General features: G+C 42.8%; 1 protein-coding gene across 1 annotated transcript in view; it reads right to left on the minus strand.

The window, feature by feature from the left end:
• LOC121232898 (mitogen-activated protein kinase kinase kinase 1-like) overlaps positions 1-16,476 on the minus strand; it is an 81,669-nt gene extending 65,193 nt beyond the window's left edge. The window contains 1 exon segment of the mRNA XM_041121394.1: positions 15,995-16,476. Within this exon segment, the coding sequence (XP_040977328.1) occupies positions 15,995-16,434 (440 nt within the window). The 5' untranslated portion in view covers positions 16,435-16,476.
• Positions 16,477-25,538: the final 9,062 nt, after the last annotated feature.

The raw sequence follows: 25,538 nt of genomic DNA on the forward strand, positions 1-25,538 counted from the left end.
AGTAACTTCCTTACAAAAACAAGCGGTATCGCTCAGAATGTTAGGAATAGCTAAAATAATAACTGCAAAATGTGAAGTGTGTTTGAAAAATAATCCAATAATCAGGAAAAAGGTTTAAATGGGTCAAATAAAATCTAGTACAGAGCCTGGAGATTATTGGCAAGTAGATTTTTCAGAACTACCTAGACAGAATGGGTATCGGTACATCTTGGTGGGGGTTGATACTTTTACAGGATGGCCAGAAGCTTTTCCCTGTCATTCCACACAAGCAAAGGAAGTAGTAAAATGGTTACTACGAGAAATAATTCCAAGGTTTGGAGTTCCTATTGGAATTTCTTCTGACAGAGGTCCACACTTTGTTGCAGAAGTGGTCCAAAATGTTAGCAAAATTCTGGGTATCACATGGGATTTGCATACCCCATGGAGGCCACAATCCAGTGGGAGAGTAGAAAGAATGAATCAAACCTTAAAAAGGCAAATAAGCAAAATTTGTCAAGAGACTAATTTAAAATGGCCTCAAGCACTTCCATTGGCATTATTGCGAATCAGAGTACAGCCAAAGAGTGGAACCTCAGTCAGTCCTTATGAATTATTATATGGGAAACCTTATGAATCTCCAGAACCAAACCCAAACATGCATGTAAAAGGAAAACAAGATGTATATAACTATTTGCTTTCCTTAGGAAAAACTTTGACTGCAATTCGGAGAGCAGTGGTGTGGAATAGACCATTATCCCTGGAAGTTCCAGTGCATGACTTACAACCAGGAGACTATGTCTATGTGAAAACGTGGATTTCCGAACCCCTGCAGGAACGTTGGAAAGGACCCTTCCAGATACTGTTAACCACCTTCACGGCTATTAAAATTGCAGAATCGGATGCTTGGATACACTACACTCGAGTGAAGAAGGCACCTACTCCATGGAAGATTATTAGCCGGGATCCAAAGACTTTAAAACTGACTCTGAAACATGTCTAATTTTTCATATCTGTTTGTGCTTGTTCTTTTTATATTAGTTCGGCAGATAATGATGGTGGAAACCCGGACTGATTTGATGATCAGGAACAAAAGACAAGTAGAAACAAAACAATTGATTGGCATTCCTGAAAAAAATGTCCGAAGAAAATTTGATGTTAGGATTGATTAAGGAGATTTGCCAGCTTGCAAAATGTTATCCAAATTACTGCTTGTTTGCCAATACCAAAAGCAGTGGGGGAATCTATTCCTTGGAGAATTTTAACTATGAATTTAACTACCCTGGAACATAGAAACAAAACCACCTATTGCAAACAAAGGCCAGTGACTAAATGGTCTGAACAGGTAAAGATCATTAGAAAACAATGGAAATGGATGGGCAGAGAAGAAGATTGTTTGAAATTATCAAATCATCAATTTACACCAGCCTCTTCTATAAGAGACATGTTTATGGTGGGTAGCCCTATGGGTTGGTGTTCGTATGATGTACGAATCAAAACTAATGAGAGCCGGAGCATCATGGAATGGAAATGCGGTGAGGCCAATCAAACCATACCAGAAAAAAAAACAGCTGGGATTCAGTATGGTCTATGACCATATGATTTCAATTTCAATATATGGCTAAAACTTCTTGGTGCTTTACTTGGGATGGATCAGTTAATACAGCCTGGCCATCAGTAGACGACAGGGGGAGTTCATTATGAAAAAAAGAAAAATTAGTATCTTGGTGGAGATGTGAAAAAATTTATTATTGTAGTACTAAAGACCCAGCAATCGAAAGAATTCCTCCTTTAGCTGCGGCCTTGAAGTATGGCTGCTTGTGTAGAGGATTCAAAAATGATCTCAAATTAATTGAAACATTCACACCCAAAAGGGGAACCTTTTTCAGTTGTAGAAAATCTACCATTCAGAGTCTGGGACATTTGATTTGCGCATTAAGTGATGGAACTTGGACAACTCACTTATCATTAGATGGCACGGTAAAACAAGTTATTTTAGGCATGCCAATATTATGCCCGATTTGGAAGAAATCGCCATTCAAAGGACCCTTGGAGAATTTAAAGTTAAAACGAACCAAGAGGTCTGAAATAGATGATGATACATGGAACGAACCATCAACAGGAGTGAAAATTGGCTGGGCACTTGAATCCCTTTTGAACCCTATAGCTTCATATAGAAACAGAGAATGGCTCCACCAGTTAACAGGTCAGGTAGAAAAATTAGCAAACATCACAAAAAGGGGTTCAAGGAATTGAACGTACAGCTGCAGGCGACATCTAGGATGACTCTCCAAAATAGAATGGCTTTAGACCTACTTTTACTTAAGGAACATGGAGCGTGTGGATATGTCAAAGATAGAGTGGACCATTGTTGTATTCATATTCTTAATGTCACTCAGGACGTAGAACATGATTTGGAGTTACTGAGCAAAGTTGAAAAAGAAACTGAAACTATTCGAGAAGATATGTCAGAAGATTAGCTGGGAAAAATTTTTAGTGGATTGGGATGGAATCCGAGCTCTTGGTTACGGTCAATAATCAAAACTTTGTTTCTGTTACTAATTGTCTTTTTGATGATCATGCTACTATATGCTTGTCTGAAGAGACAATTTACCAATAGAATTGCAGTAAATCGCATGATCATGAGAGAGGTTCCAATTGTTCCACCAGAATGCAGTCCACCACCAGTATATGCCGAAACAAATATTGACTCTCGGAATAATAGTGGATAAATGTTAGGTAGGTGATGTGAAAGTATTGAAATAATTTTCAACACTTTCAAAGGGGGGGAATGTTACTGATTTGTCATTAATTTGTTGTTAGTTAGAATTAATCATATTTAGTTTTAACATTTTAGCAAAATCATATGTATGTTGTATTTTATACATTTAACCACCAACCAGTGTCTGCTGTGAAATCCCCTGTATAGCCCCGTACCAAGACCGGAGAAATTGGCTAAAATCATCTAGTAGGAACATTTAGAACTTAGATAACAAGATAAAGAAATTAAAATCTGATTATAAAAGAGTTTGGTTTGACTAAAAAGTAGAAAATTGTGAAGCATAAGTATGGGAGTGTTAAGTTTGAAATGTAGCCTTAGGAACTTAGGAGCTTAGAAAACGTATAATGTGTAACCATAAGTATTGTTCAAAATCATTTAACCACAGAAGTTTTGACAAAGATTGGTAGTCTTGTAGTGTTTGTTTTAGAAACTAAGGAAACCATTATGGACACCAGTTTGCTGCTTGGAGACACCTGAGAGGTCAAGAAACGGACGAGTGAGGAAGACTATGAAAGACCACCAGAGGACTCCTGAGGACCACCAGAGACCTTCACTGCGCCTGCGTAAAGGACATTTACATATGCTAATGATCTCCCGGAAGTCTAATGAATATGTATAACTTTTCTTGGAAATCTAATGAATATGCATCAATAAGTCCTAATATAAGGTGTATTGTTTTGGTGACAGGTGTGCGTGGTTCGTGAGAGGACTCGCCCGCGCACCCGGCCGTCAATAAAGAAGTGTCTGCTTATCTACACTAAATTGGTGTTGATAAGTTCTTCATTCCGAGCTTTTCGGTAACAACCTCCTCCTCTGGCGACATTCCAAAATCTTTGCCTTCTGGCCAGTCCATGATCACTTCCACAATTCCTGGGCGACTGGGGTTTCCTATGCGAGCCCGTTGTGTGATCAGTGCGACCCACTTACTCCACGTGGCATCAGTCACGTGATGTGTAGAGGAGACCCTCCCTTTGAACATCCAGCCCAGCACTGGCAGTCGGGGTGCTAAGAGGAGCTGTGTTTCAGTACCAACCACTTCTGAGGCAGCTCGAACTCCTTCATATGCTGCCAATATCTCTTTTTCAGTTGGAGTATAGCGAGCCTCGGATCCTCGATATCCTCGACTCCAAAACCCCAGGGGTCGGCCTTGGGTCTCCCCAGGTGCTTTCTGCCAGAGGCTCCAGGTAGGGCCATTCTCCCCGGCTGCAGTATAGAGCACATTTTTAACATCTTGTCCTGCCCGGACTGGCCCAAGGGCTACTGCATGAACAATCTCCCATTTAATTTGTTCAAAGGCTTGTTGTTGCTCAGGGCCCCATTTAAAATCATTCTTCTTCCGGGTCACTTGATAGAGAGGGCTTACAATCAGACTGTAATTGGGAATATGCATTCTCCAAAAGCCCACAACACCTAAGAAGGCCTGTGTTTCCTTTTTGTTGGTGGGTGGAGACATAGCTGCTATTTCGTTAATCACGTCCATAGGGATCTGACGACGTCCATCTTGCCATTTTATTCCTAAAAACTGGATCTCCTGTGCCGGTCCCTTGACCTTCCTTTCTTTTATGGCAAAACCAGCCTTCAAAAGGATTTGGATTATTTTCTTCCCTTTCTCAAAAACTTCTTCTGCTGTGTTGCCCCATACGATGATGTCATCAATGTATTGCAGGTGTTCCAGAGCTTCACCTTTTTCCAGTGCAGTCTGGATTAGTCCATGGCAAATGGTGGGGCTGTGTTTCCACCCCTGGGGCAGTCGATTCCAAGTGTACTGGACACTCCTCCAAGTGAAAGCAAATTTTGGATGGCACTCTGCTGCCAGAAGGATTGAGAAAAACGCATTAGCAATGTCAGTTGTGGCATACCACTTGGCTGCCTTTGACTCTAGTTCATACTGAAGTTCTAGCATATCTGGAACGGCAGCACTCAGTGGCGGTCTGACTGCATTCAGGCCACGATAGTCAACTGTTAGTCTCCACTCCCCATTAGGTTTTCGCACTGACCGTATGGGACTATTAAAGGGTGAGCAAGTTTTGCTGATCACCCCTTGACTCTCCAGTTGGTGAATCAACTTGTGGATGGGAATCAGGGAGTCTCGTTTGGTGCGATATTGCCGCCGGTGCACCGTCGTGGTGGCAATTGGCACTTGTTGTTCTTCAACCCTCAGCAACCCCACAATTGAAGGGCCTTGAGAGAGACCAGGCAGGGTAGACAGCTGTTCCGTGCCCTCCGTCTCCAAGGCAGCTATAACAAAAACCCATCGATACCCCTTTGGGTCCTTAAAATACCCTCTCCTGAGATAGTCTATGCCAAGGATGCACGGGGCCTCTGGGCCAGTCACAATGGGGTGTTTCTGCCATTCATTCCCAGTTAGGCTTACTTCAGCCTCCAATGCAGTTATCTCTTGGGATCCCCCTGTCACACCAGAGATACAGATGGGTTCTGCCCCTTTATAACTTGATGGCATTAGAGTACACTGTGCGCCGGTGTCTACTAGAGCCTTGTACTCCTGTGGGTCTAATGTGCCAGGCCATCGAATCCACACAGTCCAATAGACCCGGTTATCCCTTTCCTCCACCTGGCTGGAGGCAGGGCCCCTCTAATTCTGGTCAGAGTATCCGTTACTCACTTTTCACAAACGTGAATCACAAGTCCTTTCAAGAGGATCAGAAATAAGATCAGCCCTTCTACTCTCTTTGGAAACTGGAGTGGTATTTTTCCTGGTAGAATCCCCTTTTGTGGTGGTTTTTCCTCGCAGCTCACGTACCCGTGCATTTAAGACCGAGGTAGGCTTTCCATCCCATTTCCTCATGTCCTCTCCATGATCACATAGGTAAAACCACAGGGCACCTCACGGTGTGTACCTTCTATATTCTCTCTCTCAGGCAGAGGAACGCTCACTCCTAATAGCTGAGACATTGGTCCTTACAGGTGGGGAGTAGGACATATCCTCTTTGATTTGCTGGAAATCCTGGGACAGCTTCTCCACAGTCAATATGCAGGCTTGTAGGGAGAAGGAGAGATTTTCTTTGTATTGACATAGTTGGCAAGCCATTTCATCTACTGTCGGTGCCTCTTCGTCTTTCCAGGTCGTTATCGCCATTAAGTTTGCATAGGACAATGGTGCGCTCCGTACAAACTTCCACCACATGGGTCATGTGCATGGGACTTTGTCTGGATCTTTGGGTAATTGTGGGTTGTCCAGGTAATAATGAATCATCTCTTGCACGGCTAATTCCCTCAGATATTGGATACCTCTTTCCATGGTGGTCCACTTGCTTGATTGACATATAACATGTTCCTTAAAGGGGTACCTTTCCTTCACACTTGACAGGAGTCGCCTCCAGAGGCTGAGGGCTTGTGTCCCTTTTCCAATTGCCTTGTCAATGCCACCTTCCCTGGCAAGCGATCCCAGCTGCTTGGCTTCCCTACCTTCTAATTCCAAGCTCTTAGCCCCATTGTCCCAGCATCGGAGAAGCCAGGTGATAATATGCGCACCTATACGGCGGCCAAAATCTTTTCACATATCCCGCAGCTCACTCAAGGTTAGGGACCGGGTTATTACCTCTGGTTCTGCCTCTTCCTCCTGTTCCCGTGATGACCCTGGTTCATCTTCATCCTTTGCTAAGCGAACTGATTTTCTTGTATATTTCTTTTTCTCTACGGGGGCAACTGATACTGGTGCAGGTTGGTCCGCTGGTTCAGTTGCGGTACCGCTCGCTGGGTTTTGGATAACCGCAGTGCCTGTTGCTGAGGTTTGGGTAGCCACAGTGCTCGTCACCGGGGCTAGAGGGATCACGGTGCCTATCGCCAAGGTCTGGGTGGCCGCAATGCTCATCGCCGGGGCTGGAGGGGCCGCAGCGCCCATTGCCGAGGTTTGAGTGACCGCAGTGCTCATTGTTTTGTTGTTAGGTCCAGAGACCTTCTCTTCCCCTTGAGGGTACCGAATGGTGTCGAACAGGGCTCGATAGGCATGGGCCAGACCCCAGCACATTGCAGTGATTTGTATCTCTCTGGAGCTGCCGGGGTGACAGCATACCTTTTCCAAATATTTTACTAGTTCTTCTGGATTCTGCACTTGTTCAGGGGTGAATTTCCAAAACATTGGAGGTGCCCACTTTTCTAGGTACTTGCCCATACTACCCCACACACCCTGCCACTCATAATTATCCAGCCTCGGGGCAGATCTCTGGGTGATCTTCTTAAATAGTTGTTTAACCTTAAACAAGAGCTGAACCACATTCAGGAGCATGCTAACTCCTAGCAGCAGGGCTAGGACCATGCTGGTCTCAACATCCCAAGGGTATTCAAATTTTTCAAAATTCCCAAACACCATTGTAACTGGACTGAAGGAGAAAGGAGCGGGGAAGAAAGGTACCCCACCCATAGACTGGCTTTCCAAGGAGGAAAGGTAAATGGTATAATTATTAATAGTTTCCCACAGATGGCTCCCAGAGTATAAAGGTGACAATGCTGAGTGCAAGTACCAGATTAATCCCACAACCAATGACTTTATCATACCATAAACCAGTGTTATACAATACATCAAAGCGAAAACCTTAATCCACCTCCCACGGATGATAAGCAGCAGAAGAGGGACTACATACAGCAAGCAAGGTGATACATAACAGAACTTTAAAAACCAGAGCAACAACTCTAAGAACACATAAATCAACATCATGACCAGCGACTATTAGACCAATATAATGAATGCTTATAACAAATTTGTTTTAACAAGCTCTGGTCAGGTTTGTCGTTATCTCAACCCTTCGTGCCCCACGTCAGGCACCAAAATGGACTGTCGTAGTTTAACCCCAGCCAGCAACTAAGCACCACACAGCCACTCACTCACTCCCCCCCCACCCAGTGGGATGGGGGAGAAAAAAAATCGGGAAAAGAAGTAAAACCCATGGGTTGAGATAAGAACAGTTTAATAGAACAGAAAGGAAGAAACTAATAATGATAATAACACTAATAAAATGACAACAGCAATAATAGAAGGATTGGAATGTACAAACGATGCGCAGTGCAATTGCTCACCACCCCCACCGATCAACACCCAGCTAGTCCCCGAGCAGCGATCCCCTGCCCCCACTCCCCCCAGTTTGTACACTAGATGTGGCGTCACATGGTATGGAATACCCTGTTGGCCACTTTGGGGCAGCTGCCCTGGCTGTGTCCTGTGACAACTTCTTGTGCCCCTCCAGCTTTCTCGCTGGCTGGGCATGAGAAGCTGAAAAATCCTTGACATTAGTCTAAACACTACTTAGCAACAACTGAAAACATCAGTGTGTTATCAACATTCTTCTCATACTGAACTCAAAACATAGCACTGTACCAGCTACTAGGAAGACAATTAACTCTATCCCAGCTGAAACCAGGACACCAGGCATTACACCACTGTAACCCACTGCAACAATTCTAGATTGCCCCATATCATCACCTGAACCAAATACTTTGCCAGTCATAAATATTTCTCTTCACTCAGCATGCTGAGGGTATCAGTGTATGTCAGTTTACAATACTTAACACATCCTTACATGAAAGGCATGAACAAGCCTGTGTGGAGTAGAAGGTACCAGTGCAGGGGATCCCAGCCCTAACCTTGGAGGTTCAAAGAGAAAGCTAGTTCTGCTTATTACAGTGACCTTGCCAGAAGCCAGCAGCCACAACTGCAGGGCAGGCAGCGAAGAGTGTGGCTGTGTTTGCTTGGCAGTATGGAAGAACTAGTTTCCACGCTTATGACTGAAAGACCAATAGAAACCCAAGTACCCCTGTACTTCTTACTGGCTGGGGCATTCAATGTGCCTGCAGAGCATGGGAAACCTACTGTATTGAGCTGTTAGTTACAAAGAAAAGGAGAACTTACAGTTAAAAAGACACAACAAATTCATGTCTGTTCTATATTTACAGAAGAGCTCCTTTTCAGAACCATAAGCAGACATTATTGAAATAACTTTTTAAAAATAAACTTATGCAAATTAATATAGTTTTAAGAGAAACTCCATCCAGCCCCACTGTTTAAAAACCAGCTGGTCACATTTCCATTTAAAGTTTGAACTTCCTGACAATGCATTTCACACAACTATAAGAACTATCACCTATGTTTTATTTATATAATCCAACAAAGTTAATAAGCAATATGGATCCTTAATATGGGAAATCCTTTCCAAATTTTTAAGAACACATCAGCACTGTTTCAGTGAGCTTCCACGCTAATCACAACTGCAATGTTTTCTTACATTAAGCAAACAAGTCTTTAGTCATAGGCTAGGCATCTGTAGAGATATTTACTTCAGTGAAAAACCAAAAGTTTCAGATGTATTTTATGGGAACATTTAAGATACTGATTACATATGTGGTGGTAAAGTTAAAACTTGTTACAAGAGAAAAAAATGAAAGTAATATTAGTATCATACCTGGCAACTCTGCAGTCTAAAAACATGAAAAGTTTAAAGAGTGTAAAATATTGATAAACTGATAAAACTGTCACTGACTACACATGAATTTTCAAAGTACATATTCAGCAACCAGAAGTTAGAGTACTGTCATAAATCAAAGCAATTAAAATATTGTCTTAACCATGACAATAGACAAACATTTGCCTGCTAGAGTGCATTAATCTGACATGGTTAATAAATTCTACATGAACTGCAAACTGGAGGTCACTGCAAGTTTTACCACACATTTCAGATATTTGAATTTTGTATGCTTCTTCAGATACAGAAGAGGTAAATATTACCTGAAGGCAATGGGGAGACCCTCTTATCCACTAAACTTTGAAGCTTCCCTTTTAAAGAATACAAAGGATTACCAAAATAAAATTCTGCAGGCATTTATTGGTAGTAGAATGGGAGGCAACACCAATTTGTTTAAAAAAAACCAAAAACTTTCTCAAATTGGTATTATCACAAGTTAGGTCTTTTTTCTTTCAACACTAAGCCCTTTCTGCATCTGAAAGGAACAATTCTGAAGATACAAGCATGATGGTCATAAAAAAAATCCTCAGTGTAAGAGTATTTGACAGAAATAACTAGTGAAATGAAATGCATATCAACGGGTCAAAACAAGGAGTATTAGTTGCATACCTTTGAGGGTTAACTACCAGCTCACAGAAGGACCTGATCATCATTGCTGACAGCTGAGCAAAGACTCATTTCAGTTTGCTCAAAAGCAAGATGACAGAAGCTCAAGAGGAGGATGGAAGAGAACTCAGAATACAAGATGTCAGATGTAGTCAGATGTCAGCATGGTCTAGCAGACAGAACCCATTTCTCCAGTACTCTACTCCCACCTTCCACAGTAACCCTGGGTAAGTTACAAGGAGGTACAGTATCAACAGCAGTGTGTTAGTAATAAATACTGTGAAATCTGTTGATGAGAAGTACTAGGGAAGAATTGAAATCACCTGGTGTAACAGGTATATTAGTAGCCATTCCACTGTGAATAAGAATATTAGGACAGGAGAGATGAAAACAAACAGTATTATGCAAGATTTCTATGAATTATGAGAATAGTTTACACTTCAGGGATACAAAAGAAATACACCAAGACAGCGTGAAACATGGGTAGACTGACTTGAAATCGTTTAATCTCATAGCAGAGAAACCAGAATATTCAATGACAAATTTTAAGTTTAAATAAAAAGAAAAAAAACCCCCCACTTTTTACAAACACCTTCAAATCCTTAGTCATCAGATGCTGAGCACTATCAAAAAATTGGACATTTCTGAGCAAAATTAAGAGGGAGCAATGGCTGTATCAGCTTTTAAGGCAATTTGAGAAGTATTTCATCAGTTTCTAGACAGAAGGTAAACAATTCCCAATTTCAAATTATTCTGAAGTATCAGTAAATAGAGCTGCTGGTTTTTTTTCAGGACATTTTTTAGTTAAGATCCAACAAAACCCATCTTCCAAAAAACCAAGCAAAAAAAAACCCCAAAAGCCCCAAAACATACACACTAAACACATAAACTTATCTTATAGGAAAAAATAATCAAGACTATTCACCACCAAGCAGGATTCTCCAGTTCTGCAGGGTGGTAAGATAGAAAGTCAGAAGTGTCCTACAGGCAACACGCTCAGCCACCGGGTAAGGATTGTCGTGGTTTAACCCCAGCCAGCAACTAAGCACCACGCAGCCGATCACTCACTCCCCCCCACCCAGTGGGATGGGGGAGAAAATTGGGAAAAGAAGCAAAACCCGTGGGTTGAGATAAGAACGGTTTAATAGAACAGAAAAGAAGAAACTAATAACGATAATGATAACACTAATAAAATGACAACAGCAATAATGAAAGGATTGGAATGTACAAATGATGCTCAGTGCAATTGCTCACCACCCCGCCGATCAACACCCAGCTAGTCCCCCAGCGGTGATTCCCCACCCCCACTTCCCAGTTCCTATACTAAACATGACGTCACATGGTATGGAATACCCCGTTGGCCACTTTGGATCAGCTGCCCTGGCTGTTCCTGTGCCAACTTCTTGTGCCCCTCCAGCTTTCTCACTGGCTGGGCATGAGAAGCTGAAAAATCCTTGACTTAGTCTAAACACTACTTAGCAACAACTGAAAACATCAGTGTTATCAACATTCTTCACATACTGAACTCAAAACATAGCACCATACCAGCTACTAGGAAGACAGTTAACTCTATCCCAGCTGAAACCAGGACAGGATAAAAAGGGAGGGAAGCAACAAAAAGCAACTTTCCACTTAACCACATTCTCCTAGTCACCTAAAGACAAGTAATGAAGTTCTCAAAGGCTTTCTGTCCTCTTTGCCTCGAGCAAAAGAACGAAGTGTAATTCTATAGTTTTAAGTGAGAGCAGAGCAGATAAAAAGTAAAATAAGACAACCCTTGGGTCTTCAGAGAATCAGGCAAGAACACAGAGATTAGCATTAAAAACTCCAGAACTCAAACCAGATTCATTCTCTTATCACCACTGCTGCTAAAAACTATCTTTACAAGTTTGTTTAAAGAACAGCTACATGGCAACATATAATTTCTATTTTAGCTTAAGCCAAGTTTCACCAATACTGGAAGCCAGTGAAAGCCAACAGAAGCATTCCCACAGTCACCCCACCCCCAGCTGCTTGTTTCCACTCCCACCTTATCCTCTCCTGCACTGGGATAAACTTTTGCACAGCTGCACCATTACTTTTACTCCAACTTCAAACAATAACAAATACATTAGTACAGTAAAAGATCTCATGAAGTTCAAATCCATCATACAGAAGGAAAAACTGATCTTCAAAAGTATCTTGTACTCTACATGTTTGAGCTTTGGGTAAGGCACAATTGCACACATCTACACACAGGTATTGCACTGAGCAGTACCTAGATTCCACTGAGTGACAGTGAAGACTGAACCTTTAGTATCACTAAATCCAATGAGACAGAAAGCTCCAGATTAGTTACAATCTATTTACTTTGCATAGGAACAAAGAAACTGCCATACCAGATCAAACCATTTAAGCGGAACCCTACCACTTGCAATAACTAATAGTGATAAAAAACCAGACATGGTAGAGGGTGACCCTCTTCCAAAAACACTCTCAAGCCACAGAACACAGAAGAGGTCACAGCAGTATTCAGCTTAAACTGGAAGCAGAAAATTTGGTGGCTTATTTAAGCTGACAGTGAAAAATATCAAGCATTATGGACTCAGTTAAAACACATAAAATTATATTTTACCTTAGCTATTCTTAGCCAAGGTAAATAAGCTATATTTTTTACTTCAGCTACATTCTGACAACATGAACTGAGAACATTATCATTTCAGTAAAGAAAGAGCACATCAAACCTTGGCCACACTGTGCTTTCACTGTACTTGTTCTCCCTCTGTTCCCACTCCACTGCCCAGTCTAGTGCTCTGTTAATACATTCATGCCCTCCTTTGAAAGTCACCAAAGGTGCTACAAATTGATAAGCAGAGCTAAAATTGACAAACTTCTAATAGTACACTCACACACATAGTAAAAATTTCAGTTTCACAGTGTGTCTTTGGTATCTCTAGCAGGCATCAATGCAAACAGCAAGTGCATAAAATACAGCATAAATATCTACAAAGGTTGTCTTACAGTTGAACTGACAAGTCTGCCATAGCTAGCATATGCATTTTCAAATTCAAACACTTAATTTTCACCCAAGTCACACAGTATACAGTTACTATATGCAGAGGAGACTAATTGCAGCATTTCCTGCTTTTCATTTTTATAAAAACAGGGTTACGGCAGTATAACTAATCCTGTACTCGGGGATGTAATAAGTCACCTACACCAATTTCAGACACAAATAAACATCACTTAAATGGTTTGAACATTTTAAGAGAACATTGTTAAGGTCACAGAAGAGGTACATTTTGCCTACATGGCATGCCCCAAATCAGAAGTTATAACTGTAGTATGATTTCTTGTAACTCGAGTTATCACTGAACTCAATGTTAGGATCTTTTTCTATAAACCAAATCAATATACTGTCAGCATAGACATGGGATAAAAGGTCTGAAGTGCTTTATCTTGAAGCTGTATTTCCTAGTAAAACAACTCCCCCCTCCTCTTACAGTGATATAAAAAGATAGCTTATAACATTCACAGCTTTTAGTGAAAATATTTGTTCTACTGCCCTGACAAGCAGAATGCTCAAGAGATTAAAGATAAAAGGTAATATTTACATTTAGGACTTCACAGCAGAGTCAGTTTTCCTTCTCAGCTTCATTCTGAGGCTCATGCAGGTCTTCCAGCATAAACAGAAAATTTATTTAAAAAGAAAGTGACTGTAATACCAGAGACTGATAGGAGGATTTTTGAGGTATCTTTTAACTAACAGTATATCCTTACAGGAAAGTACAACTACTATATTTAAAAACAGAATAGAAAACCTCCACATAATATATTATTTTGATTATGCCCTTCAGTTCGCCTCTTAAATGTCTGGGCAACAGCTGCATGCACAAATTTAATGTGTAATATGCTAACTGCTACTCACATACAAATTAATCTCCCTCCTTCAGCTAGAGCAAGTTCATATTACAATAAGGGCAGAGAGATGTTTTAAATTCTTGATATGGCCTGACAAAGCAGTACTTTGTCTAACATCTATTTACTGGTAACACAACATACAGAATTACTGAGATACTCTACATGAGCATTTATAGGATATTTCTGAAGAAAAAAAAAAAAATCACTATTAATGCTGCCATGGGTTTATTATGAAAACAGTTGAAAAGTAGACTCACTAAAATACTAAAGAGAAAAGCACTTAGCATTTTCTATGATTGTTAAAATTCCTAGTCAAAAGTGAGAACGCATTTGGGGAAAAGGGTTTTAACTCATACACACACTCAAAACACTGACTTGTCCAAATGCAGGTACTTAAAAGTAAAACAAAACTGTCCACGTGAAAGGAAAAAAAAAAATCCACAGCTGCTCCGTCATTGCTGCTGTGGGACTGACTAGCAAGGATGGACTCAATGTTTCAGCATCAATGCAACATATATTGACCTTCCTGAACCTCTAATATCAAGCCTAACTCCCACTTACTATCACCAGGAGACTCAGAGTTGTTTTAAATGCATTCCAACACTGATTCTTTATTTTCCTTGAAAGCCATGAAACTGGATACAACTGTATTATGAGATACAGTACATTATAAACTCCTGACTCAAGAGACAAAGATGGTGCCAAGAGTCATAAAAGCAGCCCAAGGTACTTGCTAAAATTCATACATGATTTTTTCCCCCCCTCCTGAAACACTTAAGATTTCCCACTAACCCTTCTTTAAGTACAGAGGCATTTCTTATATGTTAGGACCATAACATATAAAGTATTTTTACATTGCCCTAGAAATAGACCAAAATCCATCAGAATTGCTGAAAATTCATATAAACAGGACATAGGTCTAGAAACCAGTTTTTATTACAGCAGTCCCAAGATAAGTCAACCTTTAAAAAATATCCTTGAGGTTTAACTGCCATAAAAGACACAACTAAAAAGAATACAAAAGCCATCTGTTCAAACTGGAACTAGATTTCTCATGAGGTTTAAATAATTAGCCAGACAAATGTAAGGCAGTATTAACATCAAAAGACCTATTTTAGTGCTAAGTCCTTAAACTACACAGTCCATATCATATAAAACCTTACAAGAAATCCATATGAAGTTATCAACTTCACATCAAAGTTACACCATCACTACTGCAGTGCCTTCCCACACACATACCAATTAAACCTGGCAAGTGCATATTAAAGCTGAAATGCGCTGTGGAGTACTTAAACTGCTTTACCATGGACATGTTCACTTTCACCCTGAATACTTCAACATATATCAAACAGGCATAGTATGGGCAGTTCTATAAAACCTTAAGAAACTGGACTTATCAAATAAAACACACGGAAAGCAAACAAAGACTACAAATACAAGGGCACTAAATGGAACCACTCAAAAGTATCACCTAGACTGAACCACTACAAGATTACTTTCTCTCTGAAAAAGAGATGGTACATTTATGTCTGAAAGTCGTGTCCGTCCCCCCCCAAGAATCAAAGAAATCAGTTCCGCAATACCACGATGCTGCAAGCTAGAATTAGACTTCAGAGAAGGTTTGGGTTTTGGTTTTGTTTTGGTTTTTAAAAAAGAAAAAAATTAAAATTACTCAATTTTGTGCAGCAAACTGCTAGGAAAGTGCAGAAAGCAGTCAGGTACTCAGTGAGCACACGAAGCAGAAGCACAGCTACCGCTTGAACCACGCCGCACCCTCGCGCCCTGCTCTGGCACCGAGGCGACAGAGCGGCAGGAAGAGTTAACGGGCTCCACTCGCACCGAGATCCGACCCCGGTCCCCGCCACCACCACCAACTCAAACTCCAAAGCCTTTTAGGACTCCAGCAGAAGTTAAATATAGAAGCACCCACGCACACGGCTCGGCTCCCGCGCAGCTAATCGCTCACGGCGCAGGGACGCGCCGCCCCGACCCTCTCCTCCGGCGCCAGCTGCTGGGCCCCGCGCAGCCCCACACCGCAGAGAGCTGCGGGCGGCCCGCAGAGCAGCCCGGCGGCCACCCCTCCCTCAAGCACACACCAGGTGCCTCCGCGCCCCAGAGGAAGGCGGCGGGCGAGGGCTGCCCGCCGCGCCCCAATCCTGCACTCCGCGGGCAGCTCGCGCCGCCCCCACATCCGCTCCCGGCCAGGCGCCCGCAGGGGAGCGGGAACAGCCCCGCCACCTCCACTACCTCCCCTCACCTCGCAAGGGGGTACGGCTCCATCCTCTGCTCCGCGGCGTGGTCGGTCCCCGCCGGCAGCGGCTCCAGGAACTCGGCGCAGCGGCTAGGAGAGGCAGCCAGGCTGGAGCGCGGCCCGGGCAGGTAGTGGAGCAGCAGCGTCTCGGGAGGCTCCGGCGAAGAGGAGGAGGAGGAGGACGAGAAAGCGGCGGCAGCGAGGAAAAGGGGTGCCTCAGGCAGTCGGTCCAGCTCCACACTCCGCACTTTGCGCGGCTGCTTCCGCCTCCAGTCAGAGTGCTGCTCCCGGCAGCCACCGCCCACCTCCCGCAGGAGCCCCCCACCGCTCCCGGCGACACTCCCCGCGCCCGTGCTGCCCTTCAGGCCCCCGGCGGCAGCTGCCTTCGCACTGCCGCCTGAGGATAATCCTGACGACAAAGTGCGATTCCCCGCCACCGCCGCCATTTTCTCTAGCGGGTCACATAGGGCTCCTAAGGCTTGGGGAAAGCTAGTACTCCAACCCGCTACGGAAACGGCGTAGGGAGGGGGTGGGAGGCGAGCGCGGATTGGTGGCAGCAGGCGGGGCGGGGCGGGGCGGCCGCCTGTAGGTGCAGCGGCCCGCGGCGGCGCCCCGCCCGGCCCCGCGCAGGTGTTTGCGTCGCGCTCGCTCGTCAGGGGCGGGGCAGGGCTTGGCCGCCCGCGGACGGGCGGGCGGGGTCGAGCCGCGCTCGGGAGCTGGCGGAGGTGCTGGATGGGGAGGATGTCCCCGTCTCCATGTGGCCCTTCCCATGTGCAGGAGAGCAGCGGGTGCTCCGGCGGCCTCGAGGTGTGGGGCCGTGGCGTGCGCTAGCCGCCGCCCTCTGAGGAGCCGGCACTGTGGGGCAGCATGGGGAAGCCCTTCCTGAAACTCGGGCCGGCTCCTGGTGGCGCCGCGCCCCAGCTCGCAACACCCCGTCTGTGTGCTCCCTCTCCCTAGCACTCCTAAAACTTCCCCAGGCAACGTCCTCCCCAGGAGTCAGGCGAGAGGCGAGGAAGGAGCAAAATGCCTGCAGTGCCTTCCTGTGCTGCAGCGAGCCGCCTTGAAATCGCTGCTGTGCCCAAGCTTACCTGCTCATTCGTTTCCGGGATTAGTACGAAATTAAATGCACATCCTTGCTTGCAGTCTTCACGCGTCCTTCTCCAAGTCGCCCACACTTGGCAGGTGCTGCTTCACCCATCCTCTGATACTTTTCCATGTCTGTAACTACTCAGAAGCGTTAATGTCTCGTCAGAGTACACCTGTTTCCATGTGTGCATATGTACGTGCATCTAGTTTAGATTATATTACATATACCTACCATTGTGGCTGTTTCACAAGAGAGGGAAGAAAGGCAGGAGACAGCACATGACCAGAACCTTGGGGAGGTCCAAGTAAAATTTACTCTTGGTCTAGATTTCCACTTGACCAAAATTGGGTGGTTTTGCTTTCAACCTCCAAGCTGTGGAGAAAGGACTTAAAATTTCACAAGAACAGAAGAGCGTACACTGTTGTCAGAGAGGTGCTGTTTTGCTGCCATTAAACAAGTCTACCTATTTGAATGCTGATTTAATCTGAGACAAGGAAAGAAAAACTGAATGTCGCTATGCATACCAAGTTGTTTTCAGGTTGGTGTGATTTTGGATACAGTAGGAGTCACACAGTTCAAAGCACTTTTCTTTAGCTGAATATCTTAAGCTTATTTCTCAGAATTTGATGTGTATCCCCCAAGTGTAACATTAGCTAAGCATCTCGACAATGATTTTTAGCATGGTCACTTTGCTGGGATCACTGCTTTGATCTGAAGCGCTAGTTGGATGAGAAGTACCTCCTAACAGAAGCAGATTCTTTCTTGTCTTACATACGTGATCAGATGCTAACCTAAATGTAGAGTCTTTGCTGAAGGATGTGACGAGCAGATTAGAAGAGTTCTTTTCCTGTAGACTTGCAAGAGCAAAAGCTTGAGGAGACTGTTTCAAATGGTACTCCATATAATTGCAGAATAGTATCAGTATGCACATGGCCTCAAGGTCACACTAAGTGAATCACTTAAATGATCTGTTAAGATGCCATGTTCTAACTACCCTTATGAAGGTTTTTCAGTGAAGGATGCTGTGAGGAAGTCAGTTGTGTTCATTGTCATCTTGTAAGTAGGGTACCTTTGGGATAAGCAGGTCATCTGAATATCCCCTTGTAATGTACAACTCAGGGATGTATATTTAAAGAGAAATTAATTCTGAATTTCATAAATGCAGTATTTGACACTTCTCTTATTTAAAGCCTCAACTATATAGTAAATTAGGGACAATTTTCTGGAAGATTCCTAAACCAAGACTTATTGTCAAAGTGAGGATGTTACTAAATGCAGGGAAGAACAGAGAAAAGTATGTGCTTTGTAGAAGCAGGATGAGATTAGCTGCATACAAATTCTGAAGCAGATGGTTGAAATGAACTCAAATTATTACCAGTTGTTGGCAGTGTAACCTGCATGTACACAGGATCCTCTAGTCTTCAACAGAAAAAAAAAACCAAAACCAAAAACAAACTGCACAATTACACCTTTTCAAATATTCCTCTCTGCCACAAAACCCCATTCACAGAAAAAAACCCTATGCTTTTAAAGTATTCTGAACAGGAAAAAAAACCAACTTTAGGAATTTACTAAACACTTGTCACATGGAGAAGGAATACAGCTTTGAATAGCAATCGGTTAGAAAGGGATACAGAGAAGAGCAAATCTATAATAAAACTAAATCTAGGAAATAAGAGTGCATACACATCCTTTCGGTCTGACAGAGTCCTAGGGGACACCTCTCCCAGAGTGCCAAGGCTCCAAGAAGGCTTAAAGGAGAGGGAAACTTGGGAAATTTGAGGCAAAATGTCAGAGTGTCAATGGGGTACTGAGGAATGTGCATGTGCCTGAGATGAAATGGTTTCTGGAAAGCAGCTAAGAACAGGGCAAAACATGAAATCCAGGGACAGCAGGAGGCACCAGTGTAAGAAATAATTAAGTTTGGACAAGTGCTGTCACCATCCCTGTTAAGGCATGACTTTGCCATTTGAGTAAGGCCAGCACTATCAAGGTTTTGAGTTACTTTTTGGATAAGATGGAAAGTAGACAGACCTCACTATTTAGTAATTAAAGAATACATGGCATGCCTTATAAGGGCTGTTTATCCCCTGATTATTGGCTGAAATCCAACTAATAAATTACATTTTGCCTTTGATCCTTATATTCAACATATTGTTTCAAATGGATGTTTCTCCACTCTGCCTTGACCACGGGAGCACAGCGGCAAATGAGAAAACACCTACCATGCCTCATTCCAGAACACTAGGTAATGCAATGCCTGTATGCAACATAGATTTATGAACAATACAGAGACACTGTATAGTAGAGGCTCTACTGGAAGTACTAAATTCTGAAATCATTAATTGAACATGCTGACTGACATCTGTGTTATCTTGTGATCTGCTCTTAAAAATCCTTTTGCACTTAATCAATATGAGTTGACCTAATTGTAAAAAGCATAAAACTTACTGAAAAACTGTGGTAGGTTGACCCTGGCTGGGTGCCAGGTGCCCACCAAAACCACTCTATCACTCCCCCTCCTCAGCTGGACAGGGGAGAGAAAATATAACAAAAGGTTCATGGGTCAAGATAAGGACAGTTTAATAAAGCGAAAGCAAAGGAAAACAAATGATGTTATTCTCTACTTCTCATCAGCAGGCAATGTCTGTCCACTTCCTGGGAAGCAGGGCTTCAGTACGCGTCGTGGTTGCTCCGGAATACAAACATAAAATAATGAATGCCCCATTGCCCAGCGCTCTCAACATAGTCTTTAACAGTCCATTATATCTCTCAAGTTTTCCAGATGCTTGTGGGTGATAGGGGATGTGGTACACCCACTCAGTGCCATGTTTCTTTGCCCAGGAGCTTATGAGGTTATTTCAGAAATGAGTCCCATTGTCTGATTCAATTCTTTCTGGGGTACCATGTCGCCATAAAATTTGCCTTTCGAGGCCTAAGATGGTGTTTCGGGCAGTGGCATGGTTTACAGGGTATGTTTCTAGCCAACCAGTAGTTGCTTCCACCATCGTGAGTATGTAGCGCTTGCCTTGGTGTGTTCGTGGCAGTGGTCCAATGTAGTCAATTTGCCAGGCCTCGCCATATCGAAAACCCAGCCAGCGCCCTCTGTTCCAGGGAGACTTTACTCTGGTGGCTCGTTTGATTGCAGCACATGTTTCACATTCATGCGTGACCTGTGTGATGGCCTCCATGGTCAGGTCCACCCCTCGATCACGAGCCCACCTATAGGTTGCATCTCTCCCTAGATGTCCCGATGTCTCATGGGCCCATCGAGCTACAAATAGCTCACCCTTACGCTCCCAGTCCAGGTCCACCTGAGCTACTTCTATTTTGGCAGCCTTGTCTACCTGTTCATTGTTTCGATGTTCTTCAGTGGCACGGCTTTTGGGCATGTGAGCATCTACATGACGTACCTTTAGAGCCATGTGTTCTACACGGGCAGCAATGTCCTGCCACAATGCTGCTGCCCAGATGGGTTTACCCCTGCGTTGCCAATTGGTCTTCTTCCACTGCTGTAGCCACCCCCACAGGGCATTAGCCACCATCCAGGTGTCAGTATAGAGATAGAGCACTGGCCACTTTTCTCGTTCAGCAATGTCTAGGGCTAGTTGGATGGCTTTCACTTCTGCAAACTGACTTGACTCACCTTCTCCTTCAGTGGCCTCATCTGCAGTAGTCCGCTTTCCTGCAACATAGATTTATGAACAATACAGAGAAACTGTATAGTAGAGGCTCTACTGGAAGTACTAAATTCTGAAATCATTAATTGAACATGCTGACTGACGTCTGTGTTACCTTGTGATCTGCTCTTAAAAATCCTTTTGCACTTAATCAATATGAGTTGACCCAATTGTAAAAAGCATAAAACTTACTGAAAAACTCAGAAAGTTACTGAGTTCTCTCTTGCACATATTCTTTCTCAGTCTATCAAACTGCTGATTTCCAATGGGCCAATTTAAAATACAGCTCTGGAGGGTAACATGAGACTTTTAGCAGTTTTCAGTGAGCCTGTTTCCCCTAAGTCATAAGTAGTGGCACCCAGGGTTTCTTATGAAACAGAAGCCTTTGGCCTCAAATTTGCATTGTGCAACATTTGGAACATCAACTGTTGTACACAAAGCAAGTTCTGTTTGGGAACACACTAAGTTTTTGCAAGCCAGGGAGTTTCCTTGTTGCACAAAACCTGTAACAGTGTCATGAATAACCAACAATTTTCAACATGCTAGAGATAGGAATCTGCCATGCCTCTGAATATATAACATAGGCATCATCATCCACAAACAGAATAAATATGAGAGATAACACAGTGTCGTGGTTTAACTGCAGCTGGGTAACTAAGCACCCACAGCCGCTCACTCACTTCCCCCACAATGGGATGGAGGAGAGAATTGGAAGAGTAAAAGTGAGAAAACTTGTGGGTTGAGATAAAGACAGTTTAATAGGTAAAGCAAAAGCTGTGCACACAAGCAAAGCAAAACAAGGAATTCATTCACCACTTCCCATGGGCAGGCAGGTGTTCAGCCATCTCCAGGAAAGCAGGGCTCCATCACGCTTAACAGTTACTTGGGAAGACAAATGCCATCACTCCAAACATCCCCCCCTTCCTTCTTCTTCACCCAGCTTTTATTGCTGAGCATGACATCATATGGTCTGGAATATCCCTTTGGTCAGTTGGGGTCAGCTGTCCCAGCTGTGTCTCCTCCCAACTTCTTGTGCACCCCCAGCCCACTCGCTGGTGGGGTGGTGTGAAAAGCAGAAAAGGCCTTGACTCTGTGTAAGCACTGCTCAGCAGTAACTAAGACATCCCTGTATTATCAACACTGTTTTCAGCACCAATCCAAAACATAGCCCCATACTAGCTACTATGAAGAAATTTAACTCTGTCCCAGCCAAAACCAGCACACACAGTCCATAGTTTCTGGTCTTGACTAAACATGCAAAAAGTGCTTTAATGCTGTATACAAACTAGATTCTCCCTGCCTTGTTCTTCTGTGTAGAAAGACTTATCCCCACCTTGATCTTCCATTCATTCTTTCCATTGTGAGAAAGGGAAAGCAAACCTGCTCCTAAGCCATAATCCTTTCCTGTTTACTCCTCTGTGTAATGGAGAAGTCAAGCAACTAAATGAGGACATAGAGTCTGAGGTTCTTTTCATTCTTGTTTCCTAGGACCTGCTGAGAATCTGCTGGTGTCTCTGTTGCCTATAGAAATGCTTTGCCATCTTGCTGATACTCAGTTCTTACTTTGTAGCATAACAGGTATGCCTTTTAGAAGCAATTCCACCTCAGATAATCAGAATCCTATATCACTTTTCATGAGAGAGAAAGCCAGGTAAAACCAGAATCTGTTACGGGGAAGTCTCTGGGTTTAGTTCAGACACTGGGAATGTCTAGTCTTACTGTTATTTAAGTATTTTTCTTACTGGTTTACCTATTAATTTCAGCATTGATTTCCATGGAAAATGTGTTTAAAGATTTCTTCCCTCACATTTCAGTTCACAGAGAACTGAACTCCTGTTAAAAAATGTATTTTGGATCCACAAAACTTAAGATTACATCTTGACCTAGGTGTCAGACACATTATATAAGAAAAAAGTTGTACATAAAGCCTCCTTTTTCTGCCAAAGCACATAATCACAGTTCTCTCTTTCTTTTTAAGAACTAATACTGATGTTTCTTCTAACAGCCCTGTACCGTCTAGTCACATTCATCACAGTTATCAATTTTCTTCCTGTAGCATCTATTCACGAACTGGGGAACCTTTTGGTCTATCCACCATATGGTCCAAAGTAAAAAGGCGATCTGTTCCCAAAGTTTGCAATTTAAGTATGAAAGACAGGCAAGGATTGGTGAAATCAGCAAGCTAGATTGCAGTCCTTGTACAGCAGAAGTCTATCTGCTGCCTTGACTTTTTTTGTCACTAGTTTGTACATCTTGCATTAACTACTAAAATCAGTTCAATTTGTGACCTCAGATAGTTTTTAAAATATCAGTAATTTGGCGTCTAATTTGGATATTCTTCCTGGCTGTGCTACAGAGGATTTTTCTGACCTTGAATAAGTCACTATCCTTTCGTGGCTCTATTTTTCCCAACTGCAACAGGGTAACAAATATATTTACCTACCTCAGGCCTGACAAAAGGCTGAGGGATTTAATATTATTGAGTTTCTAGGTGATCCCTTGCTCAAAAGAAGTACAGTAATGAAGTGAGCAAGACCTGTTAAGCCTCTTCTTGTACATCACTTGGGAAGAGCTACCGAAATTATTGCAGCTGTCAGCTCTTTTTCTTATATTCTTCCAGACTACTAAATTGACAACATAGCTCTCACCCAGATCAGCAGTTATGTCTATTGTAAGCACCACTATCAGTTCCCTCTCCAGGAGAAAGCGACTGTACCATTTCAGACTCAGGAGACTAGTGATAGCTTAGTTTTCCTTTACCATACTGCTCTACCACTGGTTGTTACATCTCTTTCAGCATAGGCACTTATTATTCCTTCTGTTCTGTGAGACAAAGGCATGGGGAATAAGTGCAGCTGTTAAACTGTGGAAGCTTTTCTCCACTGGAAGCTATAGATTTCCAAATTACAAGGGAACAGATGCAAGAGTTTCACTCTTATTTTTGTCTCTAAGGACAATATATCAACCTACTGAAAGGGAGCATATTTTTGTCTCTAAGGACAATATATCAACCTACTGAAAGGGAGCATATTTTTGTCTCTAAGGACAATATAGCAACCTACTGAAAGGGAGCATGAAGGGTCAGGATGGAAGAAGGACCACTTCCTCACTCCCACTGAATAGGACCCCACAGTTATTCTTTTCCTCTGCCTAATGCTCTGTCATCCTTCTTCTGCCAGCAACAGAATCATGCAGTGCCAACAATAAACTGCAGTTACTAGAGGACAGTAACATGACAACAGCATAAACATCCAACCGTCACCAAACACAAAAACGATGCCAAGTCTTGTTGGTGTATCTCAGCATGGCTGTGGGCTGTGAACCAACAGTCTCATGTGATGGGTATATTCAGTGCATACCACACAAGCTGTATGAGGATCCTGTAGAAGAGGAGCAGACAAGAGGGACACAGTTTGACAGCTACCTCCGGATAACTGCCTCCCTAAATAATCACCAGATGAGCAAGGAACTGGCAAGAACACCCTCCAAAGAATACCCTTCTTGCTTTCTCCAGAGCCAGTACATATCTGAATAACTATTTCTGGGTGCAGTAATGGCATCCTGCCTGACACATTCTCTCCCTCCTTTTTATTTATGTTTATCCCACCCTGCCCCTCTAATAGTATTGTCTGTATGGTTTCATTCATGATGGCTAGCAGTGGTGGCAGTGCTGTTCCTCTTACTAAATCCAGCAGGCACACTCTGCCAAGGCCCTCACAGCTGTCAGAGAGAATAAGAAAACTCAGCAGCAACATTAGTGCCTAGTTCATCATGTGATCCCTTTATGCCAAGACTGTCAGTTTTCTGGCACCATGGCAGAAGCAAATCAAGTAGCTTTTTGCTGTAATGATGGCAAGGAGTCCACAGATATTAAAAATAGTTATGGGATCTTTTATGTCCAAACAGCCAGATCTTTATTATACCCACTTTTTTAGAAAAGTCCACATCATATTTTCCCTAAGCTCTTAAATATAAGTTATTCCCTCCAGCAATTACAGTAGGTCCAACACTATTGCTTGTGTGCCAGTGACAGTCCATGAGAATGGTGTTTCCAAAGCCATTTAATCACAGTGTCCCAAGCTACCATCTAAACTAAACATCCTCCAAAGCCAGATGATCTGGACATGAGTAGTAGGCATTTGCCTATCCTGAGACAAAATGTTTTTAACATTGTATTGATTTAACAGTTTTCTCTTCTGTGCATGCATAAGTACATGTAATAAGAGCCCAGGAGTCATAAAAATGTTTCCCAGGCAGTTTCTGGAAGAAGAAAGATTGCACCAGAGACTTCTGAGGAAAGTAACTTTTCAGTCTTACTGTTTGGTTGGTATTAAAACCAAACATCTTACCTTTATATTGCATGAGCAGCTGGCTCCAAAAGAAACACAATGAAATAAAATATATCTTTGCAAAACAAATTTCTTATCTTTATGAGATCTGATTTACTGATAAAAAGATATTTCAAAAAATATTCTATCTATTCCACAGTATAAATCTACTTCTTGAACTTGGTTGCTACTTACTCCTGGGGTTTATTTATCATTCATAGGGCTCTTGCTGCTCTATATCATAGCTTCCTTTGCTAAACCTGGTTCATTTACTTTTTTTATGAAGTTTGTAGAGATTAATGAATCTCATCTATCAGTAAATCGTCAGTAAATAAATCCTCTGCTTTCTGCATACTTACCTTCCTTCTCTTGGATACTGAAATCACAGAAAATAGATGTTGTATTAGTTGATCATCTTTGACTTCTGCAAAGTTAATTTGCATGTAATATAAATA

The sequence above is a fragment of the Aquila chrysaetos genome (genome assembly GCF_900496995.4).
Source record: "Aquila chrysaetos chrysaetos chromosome W unlocalized genomic scaffold, bAquChr1.4 W_unloc_1, whole genome shotgun sequence".
Taxonomy (NCBI): domain Eukaryota; kingdom Metazoa; phylum Chordata; class Aves; order Accipitriformes; family Accipitridae; genus Aquila; species Aquila chrysaetos.